The 24,140-nt window shown below is 41.2% G+C and overlaps 3 protein-coding genes across 5 annotated transcripts; 1 reads left to right on the top strand and 2 right to left on the bottom strand.

Moving 5' to 3' along the window:
* Window positions 1-362: 362 nt before the first annotated feature.
* Window positions 363-3,412, bottom strand: extl2 (exostosin-like glycosyltransferase 2). 2 transcript variants are annotated; one of them, XM_075483444.1, is made up of 7 exons: window positions 3,338-3,412; window positions 2,455-2,631; window positions 1,740-2,182; window positions 1,573-1,643; window positions 1,314-1,459; window positions 764-1,227; window positions 363-589 (listed from the first exon to the last, which is right to left on the bottom strand). In XM_075483444.1, the coding sequence occupies exons 2-6, from the start codon at window positions 2,457-2,459 to the stop codon at window positions 825-827; spliced, it is 1,068 nt and encodes a 355-aa protein (XP_075339559.1). In that variant the 5' UTR covers window positions 2,460-2,631; window positions 3,338-3,412; the 3' UTR covers window positions 363-589; window positions 764-824. The 2 variants fall into 2 exon arrangements, with proteins under 2 accessions (XP_075339559.1, XP_075339560.1); XM_075483445.1 differs by having other exon boundaries at window positions 1,314-1,429; window positions 3,338-3,401.
* LOC142399067 (glyoxal reductase) lies at window positions 2,657-7,047 on the top strand. The gene is made up of 8 exons (XM_075483446.1): window positions 2,657-3,234; window positions 3,355-3,461; window positions 4,101-4,349; window positions 4,569-4,670; window positions 4,879-4,970; window positions 5,488-5,670; window positions 5,783-5,842; window positions 6,450-7,047. The coding sequence occupies exons 2-8, from the start codon at window positions 3,386-3,388 to the stop codon at window positions 6,543-6,545; spliced, it is 858 nt and encodes a 285-aa protein (XP_075339561.1). The 5' UTR covers window positions 2,657-3,234; window positions 3,355-3,385; the 3' UTR covers window positions 6,546-7,047.
* rc3h1b (ring finger and CCCH-type domains 1b) lies at window positions 7,048-23,743 on the bottom strand. 2 transcript variants are annotated; one of them, XM_075483433.1, is made up of 20 exons: window positions 23,629-23,743; window positions 21,976-22,401; window positions 20,598-20,718; window positions 18,277-18,516; window positions 18,005-18,180; window positions 17,569-17,769; window positions 17,240-17,372; window positions 17,020-17,138; window positions 15,709-15,821; window positions 15,353-15,589; window positions 15,019-15,227; window positions 14,172-14,554; window positions 13,896-14,054; window positions 13,611-13,766; window positions 13,110-13,332; window positions 12,563-12,653; window positions 11,644-11,740; window positions 11,290-11,511; window positions 11,084-11,190; window positions 7,048-10,987 (listed from the first exon to the last, which is right to left on the bottom strand). In XM_075483433.1, the coding sequence occupies exons 2-20, from the start codon at window positions 22,204-22,206 to the stop codon at window positions 10,831-10,833; spliced, it is 3,375 nt and encodes a 1,124-aa protein (XP_075339548.1). In that variant the 5' UTR covers window positions 22,207-22,401; window positions 23,629-23,743; the 3' UTR covers window positions 7,048-10,830. The 2 variants fall into 2 exon arrangements, with proteins under 2 accessions (XP_075339548.1, XP_075339550.1); XM_075483435.1 differs by having other exon boundaries at window positions 11,084-11,187.
* Window positions 23,744-24,140: the final 397 nt, after the last annotated feature.

Here is a 24,140-nt window from a genome sequence, read left to right as displayed (position 1 = left end):
TAGCAGACCTCCCAAAGAGAATGACTCCGCTGTCCGCTGTAGCTAAAATGAATACAACTCCTTTTTGTTCGTATTTCACAGATGTTTAACCTAAAGCCTTCGTATTAGAGTTTCCAGATGGACAGGAAAGCGTGCTGATCCTATTCAGTGATTTAGATGAGAGCTGTGAGCTAATCTTGTGTCATTAAACCTGCAGTTCATTGAGCACAAGCTTTCTGTTTTGGAGAAAGGGGAGATGATTCTCAGGTGAAACCAAAACATATTTTAATCATTTAAACATCAAAGCTGTCAGCTGATTAAACGAAATCTATTAGGCTGAATTTTGTAAAACATTGTGAAAAGTTGGGGCGAGGACAAAGGGGCGCAGAGTGATTATATTTAATGGTTCACAGTTACAAACAAGTCAAGATGTCAAACTGGACCTTAGACCAACATCTACAGATTTTAAAGTGACAATTCACCCAGAGTTGTATACACTGATGAAAAGGAGGCCTTTCCATTGTTAAATCAAATACTGACGTTTTATCAAGTTAGGTTGTGTGCAGAAAATTCTTTAAGTCCATCAATGTCCTGCGATGCCAGGCTGAAACTGTTCAGGATCATAAGAGACAAACCAAAAGAAGGAAGAATGTGTGTTAATTTGAAAGTAAAAGCCTTCTGAAAATGTACTGAATGTACTGTTTCACAATCAAATAGAAGTTTATCCCACGAGCATTAGAATTCAGCTGTTAAGCATGTGATGCGTTATTAACACGACACTTACCCGACTGCAACCTGAGCTGTTCTTAATCCAACCCCAAAACAGGCAACAACTCAGCACTCTGTCAGCCCCGACTCTTGTGATTGGCATAACTGGGGAAACCAAACTGGGAGACCATCAGGTTGGAGTAACAGAGTGGCATGAGGCCATAGATCTGTGCCAGCCTATTCAGACAGTGGGACCTTTGGAGAAGGTGTTCGGGACGATGCCACATTCCCTGGTATCCGCTGCTGGCATCCTTCTCCAGGTTGCGGAGGTCCACGGGTTTGACAAACACCCCGGAGGGTCTGCCGATTGTGCTCGCTTGCGAGTGTTTCTTTAAATGCAGTGCTACGGCAAAGTTCACCGCAATGTCGTCGCAATTCTGCGTTTCATCCACCAAGTCGTGCACTGCTCGAGGTTGGTCCTGGAAGAGCTGCAGGTAGCGACGGTGGAAGAAGGCTGCGCCGATCAACACCATGGAGTACCTGCAGGTGGAAAACACGAGAATGAGATCACACCGAACGAGCAGCCAGCAAGACGCAGCGCAGGAGCAACAGAGAGAGCAACTTACCTGTCACCTCCCCCTGTTTCTGGATCCTGCAGCTCAAAGCTGCCGTAGCTGTACACTCCTCCTGGTGTTGAGACATGTTTTCGTGGGACAAATCCAACAATTTGGTCGGGAAATTGCTGTGGAAGATGAAGCGAATGGAATTTTGCCTGTTTATGTCAACAACAGTATGTACATTCCTGTTAAATTATTTCATAATGGTGCAGGTGTTGGAAATGCACAATGCAATTTGGATATATTCATCTGCTGCAACGCTTTTTACCTTCCAGACAGAAAAGGCAAAAGTGATGTCAGGAACACTAATCAGAGTGTCATCATCCAGCATCAGCACGGCTACAAGATCAGAAAACAACAACAATAAATTAAAAATCCAAAACACCTCATTAGCAATTCGTTGTGAGCACCGTGCAAGCGGACAGATATACTAACCATCAGTGTCAATCTCAGGGAATGATTGCAATCTATTGCGCATTAGATTGCTCCTCTGTTCTTTAAAGACAACCGGGACTGGATGAGGGCCCAAAGACTCCCATAACTTCTCTGGGGTCTGCTCCTTGATGTTATTCCAGACTATGATAATCCTCTGAAGATGAGGCACCGCCTGGTAATGGTTCAAGAGTCTGAGCAAAATGTCTGTGCGGTTGTAAGTTTGGATGATGATGGTAAACTTCTCCGAGGAGCTGTCTACGTCGAGGCCCTGTGCACGGGTCCCCTTTTGTGGCGTTGCCCTGCGTAGCACTCCCAGGACGCCAACACCCCCATGGTCCTCAGCAGGGGGCAGCAGAGCTGTCAAAGCTGCACCAACCAAGAGGATCAGCAGTATTGGAAGAACGACACACTTTCGCCGAACCACTATAGAGCACCGGGGTACCCTGTAAAGGAGGAGACACGGATTTGGAGCAAACCAATCTTCTCATGTCCCCACAAGCAGTCGAATAGTTGTTGAACACCAACGCTACTTAGTTTGGTAAAAACAGATACTACGTTTGTATGGCCTAGTCAGGCATTCTAATTAAGCACGAGGCGGGTAATTCAGAAAATACAAATAATTCCCGTTGTGCAAGATTGTTACATTACGTATCTGACAATGGCACGCCAATGCTATGAGCAGCGTACAATTTCTTCCCAAAAATGTATGGCTCACCTCATTTTGTTGATACTACGAGGATGTCGTTCAAGTTAACATAGTCGCCATATTGCCAGAGGAGCCAACGTAACATCACCGCTGGATTTGTGAACCACTGTTAAAGCGGGATTTGTTTCTGGATCCGGGAGTGACCAATTGGACAAGTGGGTGGAGCTTGAATGCGATACGTGAAACCTGATTGGACAGAAGCAGTGTATTTGGGTCAATGGAAGGTATCTCCAAATGTGTTTTATATCAACATTGTAGCGAGTCGCGACTGTTAGTAATGCACTTTAGACTCTTGCGCATTCATTTCGCAAGGTAATTATTTTATTTTTTTTATTTAATAACCCCCCTTTGCTTCAATGTTCCGAACGAACTACGAGCGAAGACCAAACCATCTCTTGTTAACAATCGACTGACTATCCGAATACCCTAAAGTAAAGAGCTGTCACAAGATGAAATTCATCTTAACCGAACGAAGTGAGCTATAGGCCTATATGAATTAACATGCCGTAACAACAAACAAATAAACAGAAGGAGGAAGTTTTTTGGGGCGGGCGTGGAGGCCTCAGAGCTAATCTGCATTCTTGTCTCGAAAGTTATGTTTTGGTCACGCGCATTTTGTTTTCTTGGTAAACCGACGCCATTTTTGTAGGGAAAAAACGTATGTCAAGTTTTCCCTTCGAGACATATCTCCGTGCCACAAAGGCTTCGTGGTTGGGTTGCAAAACAGACGTCCACCATGACAAGCTGAATCGAAACCCTGAAGTCTCAACCGTTCACAGAAAAGCGCAGGTAAGCCGTGTAATATTACTGTGCGATGAACAGCGGAGCTCTGATAGCTTGTTGTGGGAGTAAAGTACTCAGTACATCGTAGAGCAGATAAGCAAAGTCTAACTTTTCTCTGTTGTCCAGCTTTACTCAGCAGTGTCCAAAGAGGAGAAGCATGCCTTTAGTTCCACACCTGAGCTGCCCCACAGTCCCACTCTCCAACGGCCTTCATGTCCCAATACTTGGTTTAGGTGCGTTTTACTTTTGGAAATGACTGACGTGTTATGAAGAAAACAGAACGCGTATGGAAACCTCACATTACCCGCATATGCTCTGATTGTATGTTAAACAAAAACGTAGAGCAATGATTAAAGTTAGTTTAGAGACCATTAAAACATTTTGAAGTGCAATGCGCTCTTCATTTAATTTAAAATGATTTAAAATTTAAACATTAAATTTAAATCCCAGGAGCAGAGCTAATTCTCAGGCTTCCAATTCATGAAACATGGGGGACTATGATGATGGTGATGATGATGATGATGAACAGCTCATTGCTACACATAAACGTTTTGTCTTCTTTTTTTTTTTCTTTTCAGTGTGACTTTTTTTAACTTTATCTCAAAGTTATGAAAACATCTGCTGGTTATTGGATACAAGAAAAAGATTTCTCATATCTCATTTTGTAGTAGCTATATCTTTACTTTATTTTTCCTCCATGTTTTTAATAGAAGATAAACACATTAGTCGATACTTACACAATAGCAGTGCAACACTATTCCTGCCTTTTCAAAAAAGGAAAAAAAAAAAAAAGCAAGTTTGATTTGAACTGAGTTAACATTCTTTTAGCCGCCGTTCTTAGTGGAACTATCTCTTCTGATTTTCCCCTTCAGGCACATCCCACGATGGTGGATACTCTCATGATGCCATTGTGTACGCACTCACCGAGTGTGGCATGCGCCACATTGACACAGCAAAGCGCTACGGCTGCGAGGACAAACTGGGCAAAGCTATTAAAGATAGTGGGCTTTCACGAAGTGAGCTGTGGCTCACCGACAAACTGTGGCCTGGGGACTATGGATACAAAGCTGCAAAAAAGGCCTGCCTTGACTCCTGCTCGGAGATGGGAGTTGAGTATTTTGGTAAGGATATCACCAATAAAGTCACGTCAAATACAAGCCTAAAGCAGACTACAGTCCTCCATGCTGTCATCACCATGTCACGGTATCTGTGATGGTTGATGACCCGCCGACTTTTTCCATTTATTTATTATTGTCATGGCAGTTATCAGTCCTTACCAATTAATTCATTTTATCCTCTTTCTGCTAATCACCAGCTTATGTCCTTCTGTCCTTTTTCAGACCTTTACCTGATGCACTGGCCTGAGTCACTGAGACGTGGTTGTTCCAACAGAGAGATGAGAGCTGAGACCTGGAGAGCTTTGGAGGAGCTCTATAAGGAAGGTAACCTTTGCCTTCGTTAAGCATAACAGGTTTCTCCTTGAAACACAGTTCTATCGATCCTGGATTAAAACATTAGATCCAATGTCATAGCAGAATATTTTTGCATGACTGCATCTAATCAGTCTGTGACTTTAATGAATAAACAACAATATGTTAGTAAAAGGGTTGCATACTTCACAGAGCTCCAAATATCTATCTGCCATTGTAGGGGTGTGTCGCGCAATAGGGGTGAGCAACTTCCTGGTCCACCACCTGGAGGAGTTAAAGGACGACTGCAGTGTGGTGCCACATGTTAACCAGGTACTTCTTTCTCTTCCTGTTTTTGTTTGTTTTGTTATGATATTGTAAGAGGACGTTTAGGCCATATTCAAGAGAAGAGTGGCTTATTTCAAAGATACGAAAAGGCTGGAGGCAAAACATACATTGACTATATTTCAGGGAATAAGACTGAACTACCCTCTTTATAAGGGGCTGTTCCTATACCTACAGTAACTTTATCACTACATACTTTAAATAAGAATAATAAAACCTAAAAGCATAAATACATGTGTTGTCTTTTTATATTTTCTCATCTCCTGTTAGAGAAGACCATCTTTATTAGTGAAACAGATTGTATTGTGTGATTATTCTGCTCGGGTCATTTTTGTTCAGTCGTAAGGAGTTAAATTAGTTTAAAATGTAATGATTAAATGATCGTGTGAAATTCACTTGCTAACTTTATCAAAGACCAGCGATATCTTTTAGAGTCCATGCTGAGTCACCCCAAAATGTTTTTTTTTTTTTTTTTTTTTTTTCTGTTCTGATTTGACTTGTTTAGGTTGAGTATCATCCTTTCCAGCAGCCCAATCACCTGATGGACTACTGTCGTAAGGAAGGGATTGTGTTTGAAGGGTACAGTCCTCTGGCAAAGGGCCAAATCTTCAGCAATCCCATCATTCGCCAGATTGCAGAAAAGCATGCGCGAACACCGGCTCAGATCTGCATCCGCTGGAGCGTTCAGGTTGTCACGCTCGTCACACCGCTTCCAAACTCGCTAAAGTTTCTGGACATGTAACTAACCCCAGTTTTATTGTTTTGTCTTTTTTCTTCATCCTTTCTTTTTTTCCCCCCAGAATGGAGTTGTCACCATTCCGAAGTCTATCAGAAGGGACAGAATTCTAGAAAATTGTCAAGTGAGTTATTAGTCGATCGTCTTTTTGAGCTCTCTGAATATTAGAAAAAAAATAGTTGATGAATAATCCCCTCCTCTGTTTAAAACTTACACGCACTCAAGAAAGATGATGCGATGGATCGAGCGCAGTTTTGTTCTGAACGCTTAAATGAAACTGTTGCTCTTATGTAGCTTTGAATCGAGGAGTTTTCAGATTTTATGATTTTCCATTAGCCAGTTACCTTGTTGAGCAGAATCCACGTAATTGTTCAGACATTTTTTGTGCATTGTTAATTATGTAAGAAGGGATTTGTATGATGACCCGTCCAGGTCGTACCCCGCCTCTCGCCCACTGACAGCAGGATTAAGGATTGGATTAAGCGGGTATAGAAAATGGATGGCATTTGTGCAGGTTTAATGTTTATATTTCCAAACTCCACTCCATTATGGGTCAGTTACAGAACATTTTTATTTTCAAATGACAAAGATCGTATTTCAGGCTGCAATTTAAATAAATCATGCAGTCCATAAAGACGTCATTGTAAGTGAGAGAAGGCATTAAACTAGCATTCACAATCCTTTTCTTATTTAACCCCATGCCTCCTCCCCCTCCTCCCTGTGCACCACAGGTGTTTGGGTTCCAGCTGGAAGAGGAAGACATGGTCACTTTAGGAGGATTACATGACGGAAGACACGTTTCTTGGGATCCAACAAATGTAGAGTAACGCGTTTGTCCTGAGGCCAGTTTTGGTCAGTGATGAGTAAGATTCCAAAAACATTATTATTTTTTCTTTTAATATTTGACTTCTTTGTGTGAAACAGTCTTACCGGTAAAAGAAATTGTGATATGAAGTTCATTCATCTTTGCCACCTCTTCATACACTTTTTTGTGTGTGTGTGTGTGTGTGTATATATATATATAAACAAATTTCACGTACAACTGACAGTTTTTGTGCTCATACGTTTTATTTTTTATATTATATGTTTTTGTTGTTCTTGTTTTATGATAATGGTTTGTTGTATCCATCAAATTACATTGGATTGCAACAAGTTCTCGCTTTCATCACACTAACACGGCAATCAGCGAAGTACCTCGAGCATCACAGCTAGCCGAGTTTGTGTCACGATGAGGTGGAAGTTGTTACTGAATTTCACTGCCTGGTGGTGAACAAAAGAAAGATTTAAGGTTGTCTTAAACTCAGAAAATAAAGAAGTCACAAAAAACCATTCAGTTAGCAATATCATTTAATTTTTTTCCCCCTCAGCTTAGAATCACTGTTGCACATAAGTTACATTTTGTTTTTTCAATTTCACAGGTTCTTTTATTCTTTCTTCAAACTTCCAGTTTGACCTCCCTCTCGTATCAAACAAACAAAAAAAAAACAAACGGAAAAAAACGAAAAGAAAAAAAAGCAGATTGTATTATACAAAAATGCAAACCAATTTTCACACAGTGAATTCTCTTACAAAGTCATAAAATGGCGTAATAATGGCTACATCCACATTGGAGGAAGATAATTCTAGACATTCCTTAATGGAGTATAATATACATATAAAAACCTTTTTTTTCTTTTTTCTCGCTGAAATCAAACCTGTACCTTAATTTAAGAGATATTTTACAAGGGAGTAATCATATAAAAAAGCCATTTGCGAATTTCCCCTGAAAGTTCGGGAATAAAATGTGAGCCTCAAACAGCAGTAACAGAGGTCAGTGGTCAAGTGTGTGTGTGTGGGTGGGAGGGGGTTTACGGTCATTTGGGGGGGTAGGCAGCAGTTCCACTCACAAACGAAAAAAAACAAAACACACACAAGATTGAAATAAACATCTTTGCCATTTATAAACAGCGAAGTTCCCTATAGGTCACCGTAAGAAAGTTCAGCTAACCTAAAAAAAAAATGTTTTAGGCTCATTCAGACCTGCAATAACCCATCAGGCAGAATCAGCAATTTGGTAGTTTTGGTTGACTCGCATTTAGAAGAGTGAGAAAACGACATACTAAATTAGCACATTTACATATTGGAAATTCATGGCAAAGCCCCATTCCTCCCAATCAGACTTTTGTTTATTTTGTAGTAGGTAAGCCAAGTCATTGTAAATAGTTGTCAAAGAAGGGGGGAGAGGAAAAAAAAAAAGACCTAATCTCACTCTGACACCCTTTTAAAGCTGCTGACTACACATTAGGTCAAATGATTCACTCGACTACCGCAAAAAACATGTAACGAAATCTATAACCCCCCCGGGACAAAATCTGTTCCCCGCAAGGACAAAAAAAAAACTATAAAAGTGTACGTTTAACATTTAACATTGGAGCTTTTTGAGAGGAGGGAGGGGTCTGATACAGTCCATTTGTACGACTGAATCATAATTCAGCGTCGATTTGTATATTTTGAGATCTCATGCTACTTAAACAGATACTGTAGAGGAGCATTACAGATGGATTTAAGGCCAACCTTTCATCAGAGACTTCCTGCCATTTCTTTTTGGGACAGTGGTGGGTGAAAAAAGAAAAAAAAAAAAAAAGAAAAAAATCCCAACACTGCTGTAAAACCTCAACACTTATCACCCGGTACAGCACACTTTGAGGGGAGTGGGAGGGCAGGAGAAAAAAAAAGAAGGGAAAACTTAAGTCAGGGTACATTTTCTACAATACAATCTAGCACACACAAAACATCTCCATATAAATTTTCCAAAGTTACAGATTTTGTCTTCTTCGGAAGCATAGTCTATAAAGAACATCTTTGTTTGAACACAAAAGATTAAGTGAACACGCATCAATGCACACAGAGGTCCTTCGTCTGGGAAAGGATAAAGTCTGTGTTGGCAACCAGTGGACAGAAAACAAAACAAAAAAAAATATTTTGCTGATTCTAAGTAGAGATCATTTAATATAAATGCTGAGCAAGTTGAGTAAGAGGTGGCACGTTAATAGTGCTTTAGTATATTAATAATGTATACATACTCATATGTATAAGTGAGCTGTGTACCTAAACAATAAATGTAGCAAGGAGCAGCCAGAGGCTTTAAGTGTGGATGGAAAAAAACTGGAAAAAAAAGTGTGGAAAAAAAAACTGGAAAAATTCCACGACTCTGACAAATTGGCAGATGCACAAAACCCACGGTGACAATGTCGGACACAAAGGTATTTGTGTCATTAACTGACTCGTCAGTTGTCAGGGGGTTCGTCTGTCAGTTTCTCAGTATCCCGTCTGACCAAAACGAAGGCTCAACCTTAAACTAGAACAACTTGACCCAAACCGTCTCTATATTCTAACCGTTCAAACACAAGGACTCACTCGCTCTCAGCAGAGCTGGGGAAAAAAAACTGTTGCCAATCAAGCTAATTGTTGACAGAAGGCAAAGAGCTCCGTGTTGAGCATTAGCAGGAACAATTTATACGACGGAGAAAGAAATTTGCCGTAATGATGGCGACGCGTTCTAAACGGCGCCGGTTCATCGATGCCGCAGAAATACGCTTCATACAATTTTAAACGGCCGAATCGAATCTGATGTAAGGTGGTTTCTTTTCAAGGTTTCTTTCATTTTCTTCTCAGTAATTAAAACTGCTATTTTTCAGCTGTAAACATGATTACAAATGTACTGTGCAGCTGAAAATGCTACAACAGCAACCTTTCTACAAACAAATGCCAGGGTCCGGGTTTTTGCACGAAATGAAAACCATTCAGTGGCAGAAAGGACATGACCCCCCTCCAAAGGTAAACTGCACCGCCCAAAATCGTAACAATGTAAAGCACAAACAAAACAAACCTAAATCAAACTTGAACAAAAATGACAAAGGGAAGGCAACTTCATAGAAGTTAGGAGAACAAATGACAAGATATTCCCAATGGGGAGGCCTTTCATGTGGCCAGATGAGAAGCTATTAGGAGGGAAATGCTAAATTTACCCTGATGTTGTTAAGTTTACACTCAGTCCTGAGTCTCGCAGCCTAGTAACGTGTATTCACTCGGGGAAGGGCGGGGGGGACAAAAAAACTCCCTTTGAGGATACTGTAAAATTTCCCAATGGGCTATGACCAAATGCTCAGGAGCACAGGTGAGAGGCGCTGAAACCAAACCACATCAGGGCACACCACAACGAAGAGAGGCACCCAATAGATTCCTTTGTAGAAATGGAAACGCTCATTTTCTAAATGACTTGTTGCAATCTTTAAAACAGAATGCTCCAATTGAATATATATACTGCTTTCAAAAACAAAACGGACATACGAGGAAGTCATAAAATGCAATAATAAAATCTGACTTCCTGTGGCAGAAGAGGAAACACATGTGGTGCAACACTTCCTTTCTTTAACACCTTACATATCTACTTTGGCTTGGAAAAAGGTGGAATTTTGAACAGCATTTCCCTCCGAAGACCTCCAGATCTTGGCAACCTCTCTCTACGATTTTGGGGGGTGAGTACCAAGCCACACATATTTGCTCTTCCCTATAATACCTTCATAAATCACGAGACTGAAAGAGAAATTCTTAAGCGTGTGACTCGATGGTGCTCGTTCACCTTCGCACCTCTGTAGCTAACCGTTCATTTAAATGTGCGCTTCTACAAATAAGCTAAGAATCTTCTAAGGGGAGGACTCATACCCGTCTTCACTGTTAAAATTTGACGATGGAACGGCCAGGTTCATTGTTAATGAAGTCGCGATAACGCTGCGAACGTCACCATCATTTTTCTCTTCCCGAAATATCCATTGCGAGCCTTGCTAATCTAATCCCAGAACAAAAGAAAATTGAAAAAAAAAAAAAAAAAAAAAAGAAATCAAGAATTAACAGCACACACAAGAAATGTTATTATATGCTCTGGTTTCCAGGCAAGGAAAGTCATTAAAAAAAGCTCATTCACAGAACAAAAAGAAAGAAAATTCATCACGGCAGATACTGCTCATCTTCTAAATAGAATGGGTGTATGTGTGCCTGTGCATGCTTTTCAACTGAGCGTCTTGTGTATGCGTAACATGTTTATGTGTGCACGTGTGTCGAAGTGTGTACTTCCTAAGAGCAGGAATGGACAACGCCATTCTTCTGCATCTCTGAGCCAGTGGCACCTGGATCAGAACACAGGCTCATTGCAGACGTCTTATTTGTCAGTGACAGCATGGACCCGCCCACTGCACTTTCTTGCAGACTGCTGGAGCCGTTGGACACCTCGCTGAGTTAGGAGCAGACAAAAAGATCCGCGTGACTAAATCCGCATGAAAATGAATATTCAGGGAATACAAATGTTTTAGAGTATGTTCAAACTCACCCAAGAGCGAGGGAGATTTCTTCCAGCTGAGTCTTGTGCTCTGGTTGTCCATTCTCTGCAGGTTTCATCTTGTAATGCTGAGCCTCGTGGGCTACCTGGTTTTCCTGCTTTGAAAAAAAGACAAAAGGATGTTAAGCTGTTACCAAAATCCTCTCCACATACATGGTTAAACAGTTCCTATTGATGTTCAATAAGCACACCATTACCATAGCCATCTCCCGGGTCCTCTTGCCAATTTCTCTCTCCACCTGGTGGAGCTCAAGGCTTAGCTGTTCACTGGAGACAGCTGATACACTTGCGCCCCCTGCTGGCCACTTGGGCTGTTGCTGCTGCTGTTGGGCCACTGCTGTCTGGCCCTGGCTGGGCTGCACTGGCTGGCCTGCCATTGCGCTGGCCTCCCTCTGCAGGAGTAGAGAGTTGCTGGCAGCCTGCAATTTTCAGGAAGTGAAGCCGGTGAGTGGAACAATTGGGTCACAATTAGAGGAAATATAATACGATCACCCCTATTTTTGCGGTTTAGTTTTAAGAAATTAATTTATGAAAAAGAAGTCAAAACACACCTCCATGCTGTGCATCTGGGTTTGTTGAGTGATCTGCTGGTTGACCTGCTGCAGCTCAATTTGTAACTGTTCTCTGTCTGGGGCTGACATAGGAAGGCTGCGGCCAAAAAAAATAAAAATAAATAAAGCTTCACAATCGTTTCAAGTCCCAAATTAAATCTCACAGAAGACATTCAGGAGAATGTGCAGACAATTTGGTCCGGCCTTTTTCCACAGCTCCTGTTTCAATGTGGAATTCACTAAGAGAAGTGCTCTCACAGCTGGAGCGGCTGCGGGCAAATGTCTGTCTAGAGCAAAGTGGAGGCAAGATGAGGAAATTGCTGTGTTCGCATTCTACCTAGTTAGAGATAATGGGTGAGGCTCCTTGATGACCACTGTAGTGTTGATGATCAAAATCCCATAATCCTGAGAATATCCACAATAGTGACAATGAACTGAAAAGCGGCCAAGAAAATTGGAAACCGAGAATTTGCAGCAATTCATTACCACGTCTCCATGACAAAAACGCCAGAAAAAAAAAAAAAAAACCCACAAATGACTGCGTTAGTCTGACCAAAAACCTGACTTTTAACATGCATGTTAACATGTCAGTCTGATTGAAATCGTACAAAAACGAGCTTCTCAAAACTAAACTAACGCACCCAGGAAATGTGGTTAGGGTTCAAATTGCTCCCGCACGTACGCGCTCAATACCCTCATTCACATAGGTTTTGTTGTTTTTTTTTCTCAGAAGGCAAATGCACCACTATACAACACTGTAATTGCTATCAGCCTATTGAGAAAATTAGAGGCAGAATGTCAAACACCCATACTTATACATGCAATTCTAATATATTTCTTTTTGCATTATCAGCATGAGGATAACAAATACAAAAAATTACAACAATAACAGTAAGAGAAAAACAAACAACGGCCTTACCGCTCACTAAAGTGTCCCTGAGAGGAGGCAATCTGGTGGGAGGGGTATGACGTTCCACCCCATCCTCCATGACTTCCGTATGAATATTCAGCTGCAAGCAAAGTGGTGAAATGCAAAACAGACACGTCTCTTTTAGAAACTGTATGGATTTAACATCACAAATATGTCAAATTAAGTAAGATTGGGAGATACAAGTGGGCAGTGCAGTCACAATGAACAGGGTATCTCAGTCAGTATAGGCTAGTGCTGTTTGTAAGATTTCTCTGTTTTAATAGTTTTTATTTTCATACGGTTGCAAAGAGGCAGACATGAGAGCTTATCAACATTATGAAATATTGCCCAAACGTATGTGCTATAAACCATGGCAACAAGTTATAATTGTCACAAAAGTGATAATTGAGAATTTAACAAGATAAAGGCCACTTTACAAGCTGGCTGACCCCCCCCAGAAATCACATGAGAATATAAATTCCAACATGAAGGAAAGGAAAGCATGGCTGGTGCTACTTCATCAAAAGCGTTTAGTACATATTAAGTTGATTCTTACCCGACATGGGCATGTGTTTAGAGTTGGGGTTCTGGGGTGTGGAGGCCATAGCCTGCACAGGGCCAGTGGTCTGGTAGCCCGTCTTTGAAGTGCGGGAGATGGCACCAAAGCGTGATACAGTGGGCTGGGGGCCAAATGGGATAATAGGGTCATCATCCTTTACTTCTGCCCCCCTCCGAGGGGCTTCCAATGATGGTTCCCTCAGACTTTTAGCCTCCACATTCTGACAAAAAAAGGAAAGCGGGGCATTACAGAGGGGAGAGGTTATGACATGTAGAGATCTGAGAAAGAGGCTAAACAACTGTCACTAGCATTTATCTCAGAGCAGCGTTTAACACAAATTATTCCTGAGAAGGATCAAACAGCATTTATCTTGCTCATAACTGTACACTGAACCGAAAGGCCCCATCAGGGATGAATTGCTCTTTTAAAAACATCAAATTTCTTGTCGCTGATGTCTACAACAAAAATAACTGATATAATTAATATCTAAAGTCTTACCATCATCTCCATGGTACCGGGAACCATAACATCTTTGGGTTTGGCGTCCTTTGTGCCAATATACCGGCTGATAGTTTCACAAGACCAGGGGGAGTATTGCCCTGTATACTCGAGGTCTCTACACTTGACTAACGTTTTGGAGCTGTCATCACCGTACTGTAGAAAACACAGAAAATACAGTGAGACATACTTTTAACTGTTCATAGTTTAACTGTCGTTACTGACTGATGTGTATACATGATCTGAAATTGAATAAGAGGCATATGAGATTCATTTTATGCTCACCTCAGTTGGGTAGTCACTGGGAAAAGGATGTGAAAGAGTAGGGGAGGCAGCGAATGGTGGAGGGGAGATAACCTTCCTTTCCTCTAGTTGTGATAAGAGCTCCTGCCGACGTCGGTGCAGGTAGTCCAAGCTGAGCTGTGAAGTACCATGCGGTGGCCCCTGAGACACAAACGCACAGATATACCGCTGCTGGACTGTACACAGTTTTTTTTTTTTTGACAAAGCAAAGACTACAGAAAGATTTATAGGAATAATAAACAGACTATATAGACTTACCCTGACGTAAGTCCTCATATGTGGAGGCTGAGTGCTGGGTGGGTAATAGCCATCTGGTGGGTATCTATCCCGAGCACTTGGCTCCTGGTGGTACAGTGAGTTGGTCTGTCCTGCAGATGAAGAAACATCCAGAGGCGCTGGACTCATTCTGAACAGGTCATCCCTCTGAGATGGGTAAGGCTGAGGGGGGGGTGGTGGGCCACCGTGGCGATCTTTGTCATAATAAGGAGGGTGAGGATATGAGAACTGAGGGCCCGAGTGAGGGCCCTGGTAGGTGCGCTCTGGAGGGCCATATCCTGGGTAAGGGGGTCCTGACTCACTCGAGGGAGGAGGGTTACGGATGTAATCCCGAGGAACATACTGTGGCTGTTGGTAGGGATACCCTGGGAAACAAATGACCAATATTTATAAAATCACTCAATTATTTCAAAGCTAATCATAAAGTTGTATTGTAAAATAAAGTAAGGTTTCATCAGTGACCCACAAAGAAAGATAAAAGTCCCTAAGCTCTGCATCTTATATGTGTAGTATGTTGTTTTTCTGAATGGTGACTGAAATATTTGGGATGGTTGGGACATGTTGGAGCTCCTGGACTGCTGAGAATGACAATGTTTCATTCAGTCCTTGCACACATGAAATGCTAATAAGCAGAAACCCACTCTATCACTTGTAATCTGCTACAAGTCTGACTTTTTTATATTCATCTTCAGACGTTGCCATAACTTTTTTCATTCAAACCTTACAGATTTTCACAAGAAAAACACTATTATTAGGCCTGCCTTCATTAAGAAAGGGTTAGGGGTTTACATGCTACAAGAATTTCTATATCCTAGATACTTAAACTTACCTGTCGAGTATTGTGGGGGCTCATACTGAGAAGCAGGCGGTGGACGAGTGTTATAGCACATCTCAGAGAGTTGCGGCTGGGCATACACTGGTGAACCTCTGGCTACCACAGGCATATGCTTCACCCCTGCCATGTGATCTGGCGGCATTCTTGGGTGCGCCATTGCATGAGGTGGCAGAGGCATAACAGGTTTGGGCACAGGGTCATGGCTGCAGAAATAATTTATGGGAAATTAATTTACTGTCGGTCAATAAAGACAATCTGTCCAATCAAATGGTGTGAAACTGTACTACGTTTAGCTGCCAATTACATTCATAACAATAACTACACTTACACATCAGGTGGTGATCCTGGGACACTGCTACTTCCTCCGTCCATCTTGACAGTTTTACGCACAATCTCATATGAGACTGGGTCAGTTCCACGGGCAATTAGTGGGGGCAAATTTGGTGCGCCACTGCCATTGGCGAGGGGTGAGGGCTTCCGGGTCCCTGACATATCAAGAGCAAGGCCGTCATCTGGCAATAGCCCTCCTGAGCGAGGCGCTGGACGCTTATTCATCTTACGATACCTAGCACAGTACATGGCAAAACATTATGAAACACTGCAAGGATTGTTGATGAACGAAAAGGAAGGAAAAGATAAAGTAAAAGGCTTTTTCATATCTTCATGGTCATATATTGCGCTTACTTCTCCAGTTCTTCCTGAGAGTGAGCAAAGGTGCAGCTGGCTCCACGAGGACAGCCTCCCTTCTGCTTCATGTCGCGGCACATGTATGTCTTGTATTTGCTGTGCTGAGGAGGCTTCAGAGAAACAGCAAACATGACTTTTTGTGTACAATTTAAAAGTAAAGCCTTAATCAATTATGGAAGTTACATGGCAAAACAAAATGCTAACACAGCGGTCTAAAGTCTTTTTCCAGACATGAAAATGAACGGCTTCATTGACCTGTTCAAGTGACGGAATACACAGTTACTAAGACATTTGTCCCTTTAACGTTAATGTTCCTCGCATTTTCATTCAGGCAATCCTATGACAGTGAAAGAGCGCCACAGTGCATGCGCGATACTGACTGAACAGTACACATGTGAGCTCTAAAAGCTCTAACGCCAAAGTCATGGTATTACCATGAAACGTGATATTACGTGATACTACCATCCCAGTTTATTTTAGCGTTTTACATGCGTCAGCAGTGGATGGGAGCAGCTGAAAACATCATTTACCTACATGTTTAAGCTTACTTAAGTCGACAGTTTGGAAACTCATCAACTCATGAAAAACATCTGAAGACAACGTATCACCATACCACTGTATGTCAGATGAAAAGCTACAGTACGACCCGAGTCTTTATGGAGTTAAAGATTTCTCATAGATCCGTGTCCCATTGCTATCAAATTAATATCAGTCGAACAACAGACAATGAATGAAAATATTGTTATAGAAGTTGCAACTCAGACACTTTTAACCATAGTTTCCTTGCATTTCATTTGGTTCAGTCACACTAACAAAAAATTGTTACATTATATCATCTCAGAGACGACCACGGAGGTGAAAAGTTTGGACAATAATTGAATCTATCTCAGAAAGCCATCTGTTGAATTCCTCAGACCAACTGGTCGTCTGCCAGATTAACTCAACACTACTGTGTGTGCTTATTTAATTATGTGCCCGTGCTGAGATTTATAGATGAATGATACTAGGACCAAACCAGTAAGAAAGTCATTAACAAATATCATCAAAAAGCCTGCAGGTGATTTTTCAGACATCACACCGACAGGCACAGTTAATCTCAAATTAACAGAAAGTTATGCGTGTCTCAAAGGGCCTTTACACTCGGTACTTTCAAAGATGCAATTAAATCTGATATCAATAAGATGAACGGTCACAAAAATATTTACCAAAAAAAGTTTCTTAGTTTCTTACTGAGGTAGTGGGCCAACACAAGCCATCATAATACTGTATATTTTTTCTCAGTCTCTCAAAACATCGGGAAATACCGACCTGTTGAGGATCAGCTCCTTTCTTGCTGTGGTTCTGGATGAAGTCAACCAGGCCATGTACCACCGTCTTCACTGCTACCAACCCCTTCTCAAGCTGCTCCCACGTAGGAGGAGGAGCATCTGAAGAGGAAAATGGAGAGACGCGGAAGAACACTGAGAAAACTCCCAAAGTCAGTATTTAGATTCACACTTGTCATTACGTGAGACGTCAGAATTCTTACCAGGACTGGGATCGATGTTTGCCAGTAGTTCCAGGTGGGGCCGCAGCCTGTTGAGGTTGGCTGGGTCTCCAGTCCTTTGCAGTGCAATTGTCAGCTCCTGAACACTTTGAGCAAAAGATGCTGGAGTCTGCAGCTATACCGGAAGCATTGAAAATAAAGAAAATACCCACATATATAAATGAAACCAGGCTATGCAGAAACCTGTTTTAATATAGAAGCTAAGACATTTGTAACATAACACACAAACCACCATCTGTGAGGAGTGGACAATTTGCGAAATCAAACTGGTTACAGGGATAAAATTTTTTTTAAAAAATACCATCACATACCTTATCTATAATAGACTGCATGTGTGACTTGTGAGACTGATCTCCATACAACAGAGAAGACCACTGGTCAGGTGCAATGCGCAGTCCACCCTCCATGGCAATCTGAACGATCTGAGAGTCATGCTCACGTCGCAGTGCTTCATAAGTACGGAACTCCTCTTTCAGTTGCATCAAGGATGAATCTTCATCACGTTTGGTGACCTGGAAAGTCACAAAAGAGTTTTTCCCCACTCTGAGTCAGGTATCTGTCAGTTAGTCTAAAGTTTTATCAACTTCATAGCATCAAATTATCACTAATCCATATTTTTGCACATATTACACAGATATTGAGCTGAACAGTCGTACTGTGGACCAGAACCAAATGACTTCTTATGTTTCTTACAAACATTGAAAAAAAATCAGAAAAATGTCACCTGGTTGTCAGTCAGGAACATACCTTGAAGCAGGAGGCTCTGTAAAGGAGCTGTACAACATGGCCTATGCTAGTTTTAGAGGCCTGAGGGAAGCGTGGCTCCAGTCTCTGGACAACAAAGAGAACCAACACCTTCCTGGACAAGGCGGAGCCATCTTCTAAAGCAAGGAGGACCAGCTTCAGAGCTTCCTCCTGCATTGCTGGGGGATGAGAAAAATACAACAACAAAACCTTTGAGTAACAGTTAATTGGGAAAAAGCCCAAGAAATTGACCTGTGATAGGAATTGAAACCTACCTGGGCCAAGAAACTGACATCCTCGAGCACGGACAGCAGCCCACAGATTGGAGGAGAGCTGCTGTGGATTCTGGTGCTGCAAGATGAGTTCAGTGACAGTTCGCTCACCAAGAGAGCGGGCAGCTCTCATGGCTCTGACACGGCCCTCTTCCTCCACCAGCTGGCAGTGGACCAAGGTTACCAGTTTCCTCTGCATGGGTCGACTCAAGATGCTTTGGGCTGTGTTGCTCAGTCCCACACCTGCTAAGACAAAAAGGAAGGGCAGTTATAACATACTGTGTTTATATCACTGCAGGAAAATGCTGTCTCTGTAGAATGCAATATTTGGACAGGTCAAGGCATATGCGGTTTTCCTTAAAACAGTCACAGATAACGTGGTACAACTACATGTCAAGCAAAGTTCATTTATAGTACATTTTGTAGGACAATTAAATGTCCATAGGAGACCTTAGATATGCAACAGAATAAATACCCTTAGTCCCAAGCTTCTGTCATCATTTCAATACTCTTAGAAACTGCATTGAAAAAAAATTCCATGAAAAAAAAAAAACTTACTTGTTCTAAAGGCAGGTAATTACTTTAGTTTTATTCAAAATAAACCTATCAATTTGTTTTGCACTTTAGTTCCAACACACACATTAGTGCTATTCTGTGAAATAAATGCATCTAATTTATTTCAATGAGCAGTACAGTATATTGAAAGGGGTAGTGTAACATTCTATCACTGGTTGATCAATACTTCACCTCATATCAGTAAATCACACCATCATCAATCATTAACTTGTCCAATGACTGAGGTACCTACTTAAAATGAACTATCAACAACATGAAAAGAAACAAGTCTTATCTTTAGAGCTGCCTATAAATACTTGTACCAATGTCAAACTTGTTACACTTTTCTTGAACTTATCATAATATCTTATGATTATATGTACTCCACCTTTTGAAGTTTTGGAGAAACCAACTCATTTAAATGAATGAGAAACCCTTGACTCCATGCATTCGTGTTGTCAAACAATAAAGTTTCTTAGTAGCCTATTCATTGTAGGACTTTGTGTGGTGAAACGCAAATTAATCCCAAATTTGTTTTATTTTTATAATCTGTTGATTATACACACAAGAGTGTGTATGTCTGTGTATACTGCATGTGATATTGTCAGCAGAGCGTATTCCAGTGAAAACTAAATATAGAGATTCATTCATTGAGGGGTGGTGGGTATACAATGCTGTAGCAGTCAAGTGGTTCATGTACAGTTCAGGGTGCCAGACAGGTAAGTATGATAAAATACCAGTTACACAAAGAGTGCACGCCTAACTGGCAGCTTCTACTAAATCACAAAATCAACAGCAAGACAACAGTGCAAACACAGCAAATAGTGAAAACTATTCAAAGGTGTATTTATGAGCCAAAGTAAAGTTAAAGATGAGTGGGAATCGTTTCAGTAAAACAGTTCTTGAGGTGATGTTTGTTTAAAGATCTGCTGATAGCAGCGTTGCAATAAATCAGTCAGAGGGAAACGGTGTCTCTATATAAAAGCTTTGAGTTTACTTTGTGTCTGAAACCTGAGTTATGTTCTGTATTTCAGACCAGTCTAGAAGTCATCTCCTACACATGGATGCCCAGGGGGAATACAAAAGATGGGAATGGAGATGAGGAGATTGAGATCAAAAGGGGAAAAACAATCCTGCAAACAACGCCAGGAATCAGCCTGCTAACGATTAACACAGATGGACTGAGCCACTTCTGGTCCCTGCTCTGAGTGAGAAGCACCATCCTGCCTTAAATTCTGAGCCATTCGACTGTCAAAGGGGCGAATGGGTGTCTGTGATGTACGGCACATGAGCTGATGCGGTTCAATTTCCAGCATCAACCAACACGGCATACAGATTGCGAATCCAATTATACGATTGTTGGAATTTATGGCAATCATTTTCTAACAATAGAATTTAAATTGACAATAAACTGAGACATTTACCCCGGTAAAGACTCATTATCACCGACAGCACCGATATGTTCATGCTAACAGTTTAGAGAAACAGAAAAAACTTGCTTGCTGATTTAGATGAAATTTGATAACAATAAACCTGATAACAGAAAACCGGCCAGATTCTGAACCAAATCTTCCGATCTAAATATATCTGTCACTATTTCAAAGTCTAACATCTGGACATTATGGTGTCATAAACGTATTGAAATTACACAAATGTTTAGACTTTTGATCGCTGACATTGTCAAAAATGTGACTATACTGTAAGCAATTAATAGATGGTAATAAAGGACGGACAGACAATAACGGTAACAAGCATGTGTGTTCACGTACCTCTGGTGTTGCTGAGGGGTTTGAGGTAGAGGGCCAGTTCCTCCACACACTGCCTGGCCACCTCATAATTCTGTGAGTCCTCTGGACTGGTAATCAAGGCAACTGGCTGAGCCTTAGGAACCTGCAGTACAAGAACAGAGGAAATGTTACAACAAACACGAGATAGTGTACATATTAATATCAAATACCCCCATGTGTGCCGACATGATAGCAGCCCCCCTCACTGACTATATGAATCCATAAACTAAATAAAGCATTTTTTTTTCTACCCTGAAAGACTTCTGCATCAGGGAGAAACTCTGTATTTGACAGCTCAGGACCCACTGCAGCGCACTATGGGATCATAATACACATCAGATTGTTGAACTGTACCCCGTTTTACAACACCAATAATAATCGTTTTAAATAAGCCCAAAACAGTGGAGAGAAGTCGTTCAAATCGCATTTGTATTTTCATAATCAAGTGAAGAGTGGCCAGACATCATGATCTTTGCCCAGATTTCAAGACGAGAGGGTTTTGGTGGTTAGGTTTACATTATCAACATGTCATTGTAATGTCACCAGTAATGTTTGGCAATCTATCGTTACAGTGCTCCACAAATGAAAATACACAAAGGCCAGCACTGTCTCAGTATGTCATCATATGGTACACTGTGTGTGTGTGTGTGTGTGCACAAAATATGTGCAACAATCAACTTTTATTTGATAAAAATTCCAATTATTATAGGGGGTGGGGTTGAACAAACTTGCTATCCTAAACTGCATAACTTTTTTTCTTTTTTTTTTTTTTAAATGGCAACATTAACAGAATAATAACATACATACCGAGCATACAGACATATTTTGATTAGACGGGCACCTATAACGCGATTTTAGCACACACATGCCAGACATTCAGCTGACAAGATGTTAGTGTTTCATGCAAAAGACACATATCGGCCTTATGGTTAATACACTGGCATAAACCATTACTTAAATATCTAAACCTGGAAACCAAGACAACACCATTAGCTGTGCCTCACCCTGTTGGTCAAACACTGCGTGACGATTATACAAACACTGAGCAAACCAATAAAATCTAAGTCATTGCTTAATAACTGTGGTATGAACCAAAAGGAATCCCCATGCTATGTACATCGTGTCATAGCTTGTGCCCAACATTCTATTATAATCAACAAGCAGTGATTGCAAATAAAATAAATAAAACAAAACAATAAGACAGCAATAGGGTTTTATGGTGCTCAATGACCCCAAACACTTCCTTAAGCTGTTTTCCTTAAACACGAGTCAAGATCGACATCGGCTCAATACGTGTAATATCAGCTGGGATCTATGTATGATTAATTGGTCATTAATGGCAAATACACACAAGTCTTACCTGGCCTCCAACCAGCTGCAAAAGGGCTGTGTTGACAGGTAGCTGCTCGATGTCTGTGCTGATGGCCGTCTGGTCAAAGGGACAGGCCTTCCGGTGCAACTTGTTCAGGCACATCTTGCAAACAGTGTGTCCACAACCCAAGCTGATGGGCCTTCGAACAGTCTCCTCAAAGGTCTGTGTGCAGATCGGGCACAGCAGAAACTCTGTCCATTGTGGTGCTTGCACTGGCATGGTTATATCTTGACGGGATGGGTGTGTATAAATGTAAGTAAGATTTTAACACAAAGGAAGAAAAAAAAAATATAATAATTATATATATAGATAATTGGAAGATTCCACTGGAATCAAGATTTTTTTTTTCCGAACTCAATCGTTCTTAAATGTCCTCACACATTGTGGATATTGTATCACATCTCATGATGAATACTGTAAAAGAAAAAGAAGAACATTTGATTAAAAACTTCGAAATCATTTATTAATGAGAACAATTATACACACAGTCAAAATTAAGCTTTATGGTGGGTTTGGACGTATAACCAAACGAAGTGCATCTATAGGTTTGACATGCATTTTAGACGGGAGGAGAAGGGGGGCAGGAGGAGGAGGAGGAGGGGGGACAAAGTCGATAACTGATACTGCGTTGAAATCATCTTTTTCACTAATCACTGACAAACATAATTAACTTGTAGGGAAACGCATTATAATCCACGACGCGGCACATATTTGTACGGTGCAAGCTAATCAAATCACGAAAACGGATCAAAACAACTGCTGTGTGGCCTACTTACAGAAGCTGGTTACCACTATGACTATGGACAAAGGGTACCGAAGAGGCTAACATCCATGTCCCTATGCGCTATCAAATGCAGTGAAGCTCACGTTTATTATTGGAAACGTGTAGTATTGAGCTAACCTTAAGCCACGGGCATGTATTTTAATTCGACAAACCATTTGCTACCACAACTGGAAAAATCTAAACATTTTGTTCTACATCAAATAATTGTGCATGTGATATGACGCGATAAGTTAGCTTAGTTTTAGCGATCTTAGCTATGGGTGGCTAGTTTAGCGAACGCTTCAACGTCGTTGGATCACAAATTATTTCCTCATCTGAACACAATAGTTACTTGAGTATCACGTAGTTATTAATCTCTCAGTGTGAACACATATTTTAATGAATCACACTGTCAAGAACGTTGGTTATCATCCATAAAAATGGGTGAAGGAAACGATGGAAAGCAGACGAACAGTGGCCAACCATTTGACTTGTAGTGATATTATGTAACGCTAGCCTCCCAAGCTAACAAGTAAACTTACTACATCAAAATATATTTATATAAACTAGACAGTCCAGTTTCAATGCGATATCAGTTAAATGTTTACAATCATGGTAAGGGGATGCTTTCGTCGTGAACTTTGAGAGGCAGCTGGCTGAAACGTTTTTCTTGTCAGAAAAGGCTCAGGAAGCTAACAGGCTAACGAACAAATGTTACTCCTCCCCGTAGCATAGCCATTAGCCTGCTAGCTAGACATCTTTATGTTAGCAGAAACTACCCACCGCTATGCGTCTTTAATGTGACTAAAACTAACCATGCAGCGTTTATTGTCAGTTTACCCCGTAAAAACAAAATCTATTTAGTCGATACTACTCACTTATTCCAAAAGACTTGGAAGTATTTCATCTTTCTTTAGAAAACTGTTGCAATATTTTCCTGCCATGTCGACTATGCAGCTTCGCTGCTGCCGAGGTTGGGGAGGGTGTCAACTCGACGACAGACTCGCTAGCCGGTTACAACTAGCTGGGCGAGATGTGTGTATGTGCGTGTGCTTGCATGCTCACGAGTATGTAGCCTAATGGCGCCCTCTATTGGCATCGGACCGAATACACATCCACAACATAAAACTGAACACAGCCCTGGTCACATCTGGGGGTTTCAGACAACTGAGGAGGAGAACGTTATCCTGATTAGGGCGTACAGAATGCTGAACGGACCCACAGGACAAAGACGGTCAAGGGTCTTATCCCAAAAATATAATATGACCGGGAGCCCAAAAGACATGGGGCCCTGCTCTTACATAACGAATATAAAAGATAGTACATACATGAGACACAAAAGGAACTAATGGAAAAAAAAAGAGAAATGTTAAATGAGCACATAGAGACA

This window comes from Odontesthes bonariensis, chromosome 14, assembly GCF_027942865.1.
Source record: "Odontesthes bonariensis isolate fOdoBon6 chromosome 14, fOdoBon6.hap1, whole genome shotgun sequence".
Lineage (NCBI taxonomy): Eukaryota > Metazoa > Chordata > Actinopteri > Atheriniformes > Atherinopsidae > Odontesthes > Odontesthes bonariensis.
Note: the sequence above shows the minus strand (reverse complement) of the source record. Positions and strands in the feature narration are given on the sequence as shown.

Coding starts and splice junctions, on each gene's coding strand:
- rc3h1b (XM_075483433.1), bottom strand. CDS start 22,206: ATGCCAGTGCAAGCACCACAATGGACAGAGTTTCTGCTGTGCCCGATC. Junction 15,822..17,019: donor AAGGAGCTGATCCTCAACAG/GTCGGTATTTCC, acceptor GTTTCTCTGAAG/CCTCCTCAGCACAGCAAATA. Junction 14,555..15,018: donor GCCCCCACAATACTCGACAG/GTAAGTTTAAGT, acceptor TTTGTTTCCCAG/GGTATCCCTACCAACAGCCA.
- LOC142399067 (XM_075483446.1), top strand. CDS start 3,386: ATGCCTTTAGTTCCACACCTGAGCTGCCCCACAGTCCCACTCTCCAAC. Junction 3,462..4,100: donor TGTCCCAATACTTGGTTTAG/GTGCGTTTTACT, acceptor TTTCCCCTTCAG/GCACATCCCACGATGGTGGA. Junction 4,350..4,568: donor GATGGGAGTTGAGTATTTTG/GTAAGGATATCA, acceptor GTCCTTTTTCAG/ACCTTTACCTGATGCACTGG.
- extl2 (XM_075483444.1), bottom strand. Junction 1,460..1,572: donor TTGCCTTTTCTGTCTGGAAG/GTAAAAAGCGTT, acceptor TGACATAAACAG/GCAAAATTCCATTCGCTTCA. Junction 1,228..1,313: donor GAAACAGGGGGAGGTGACAG/GTAAGTTGCTCT, acceptor TTCCACCTGCAG/GTACTCCATGGTGTTGATCG.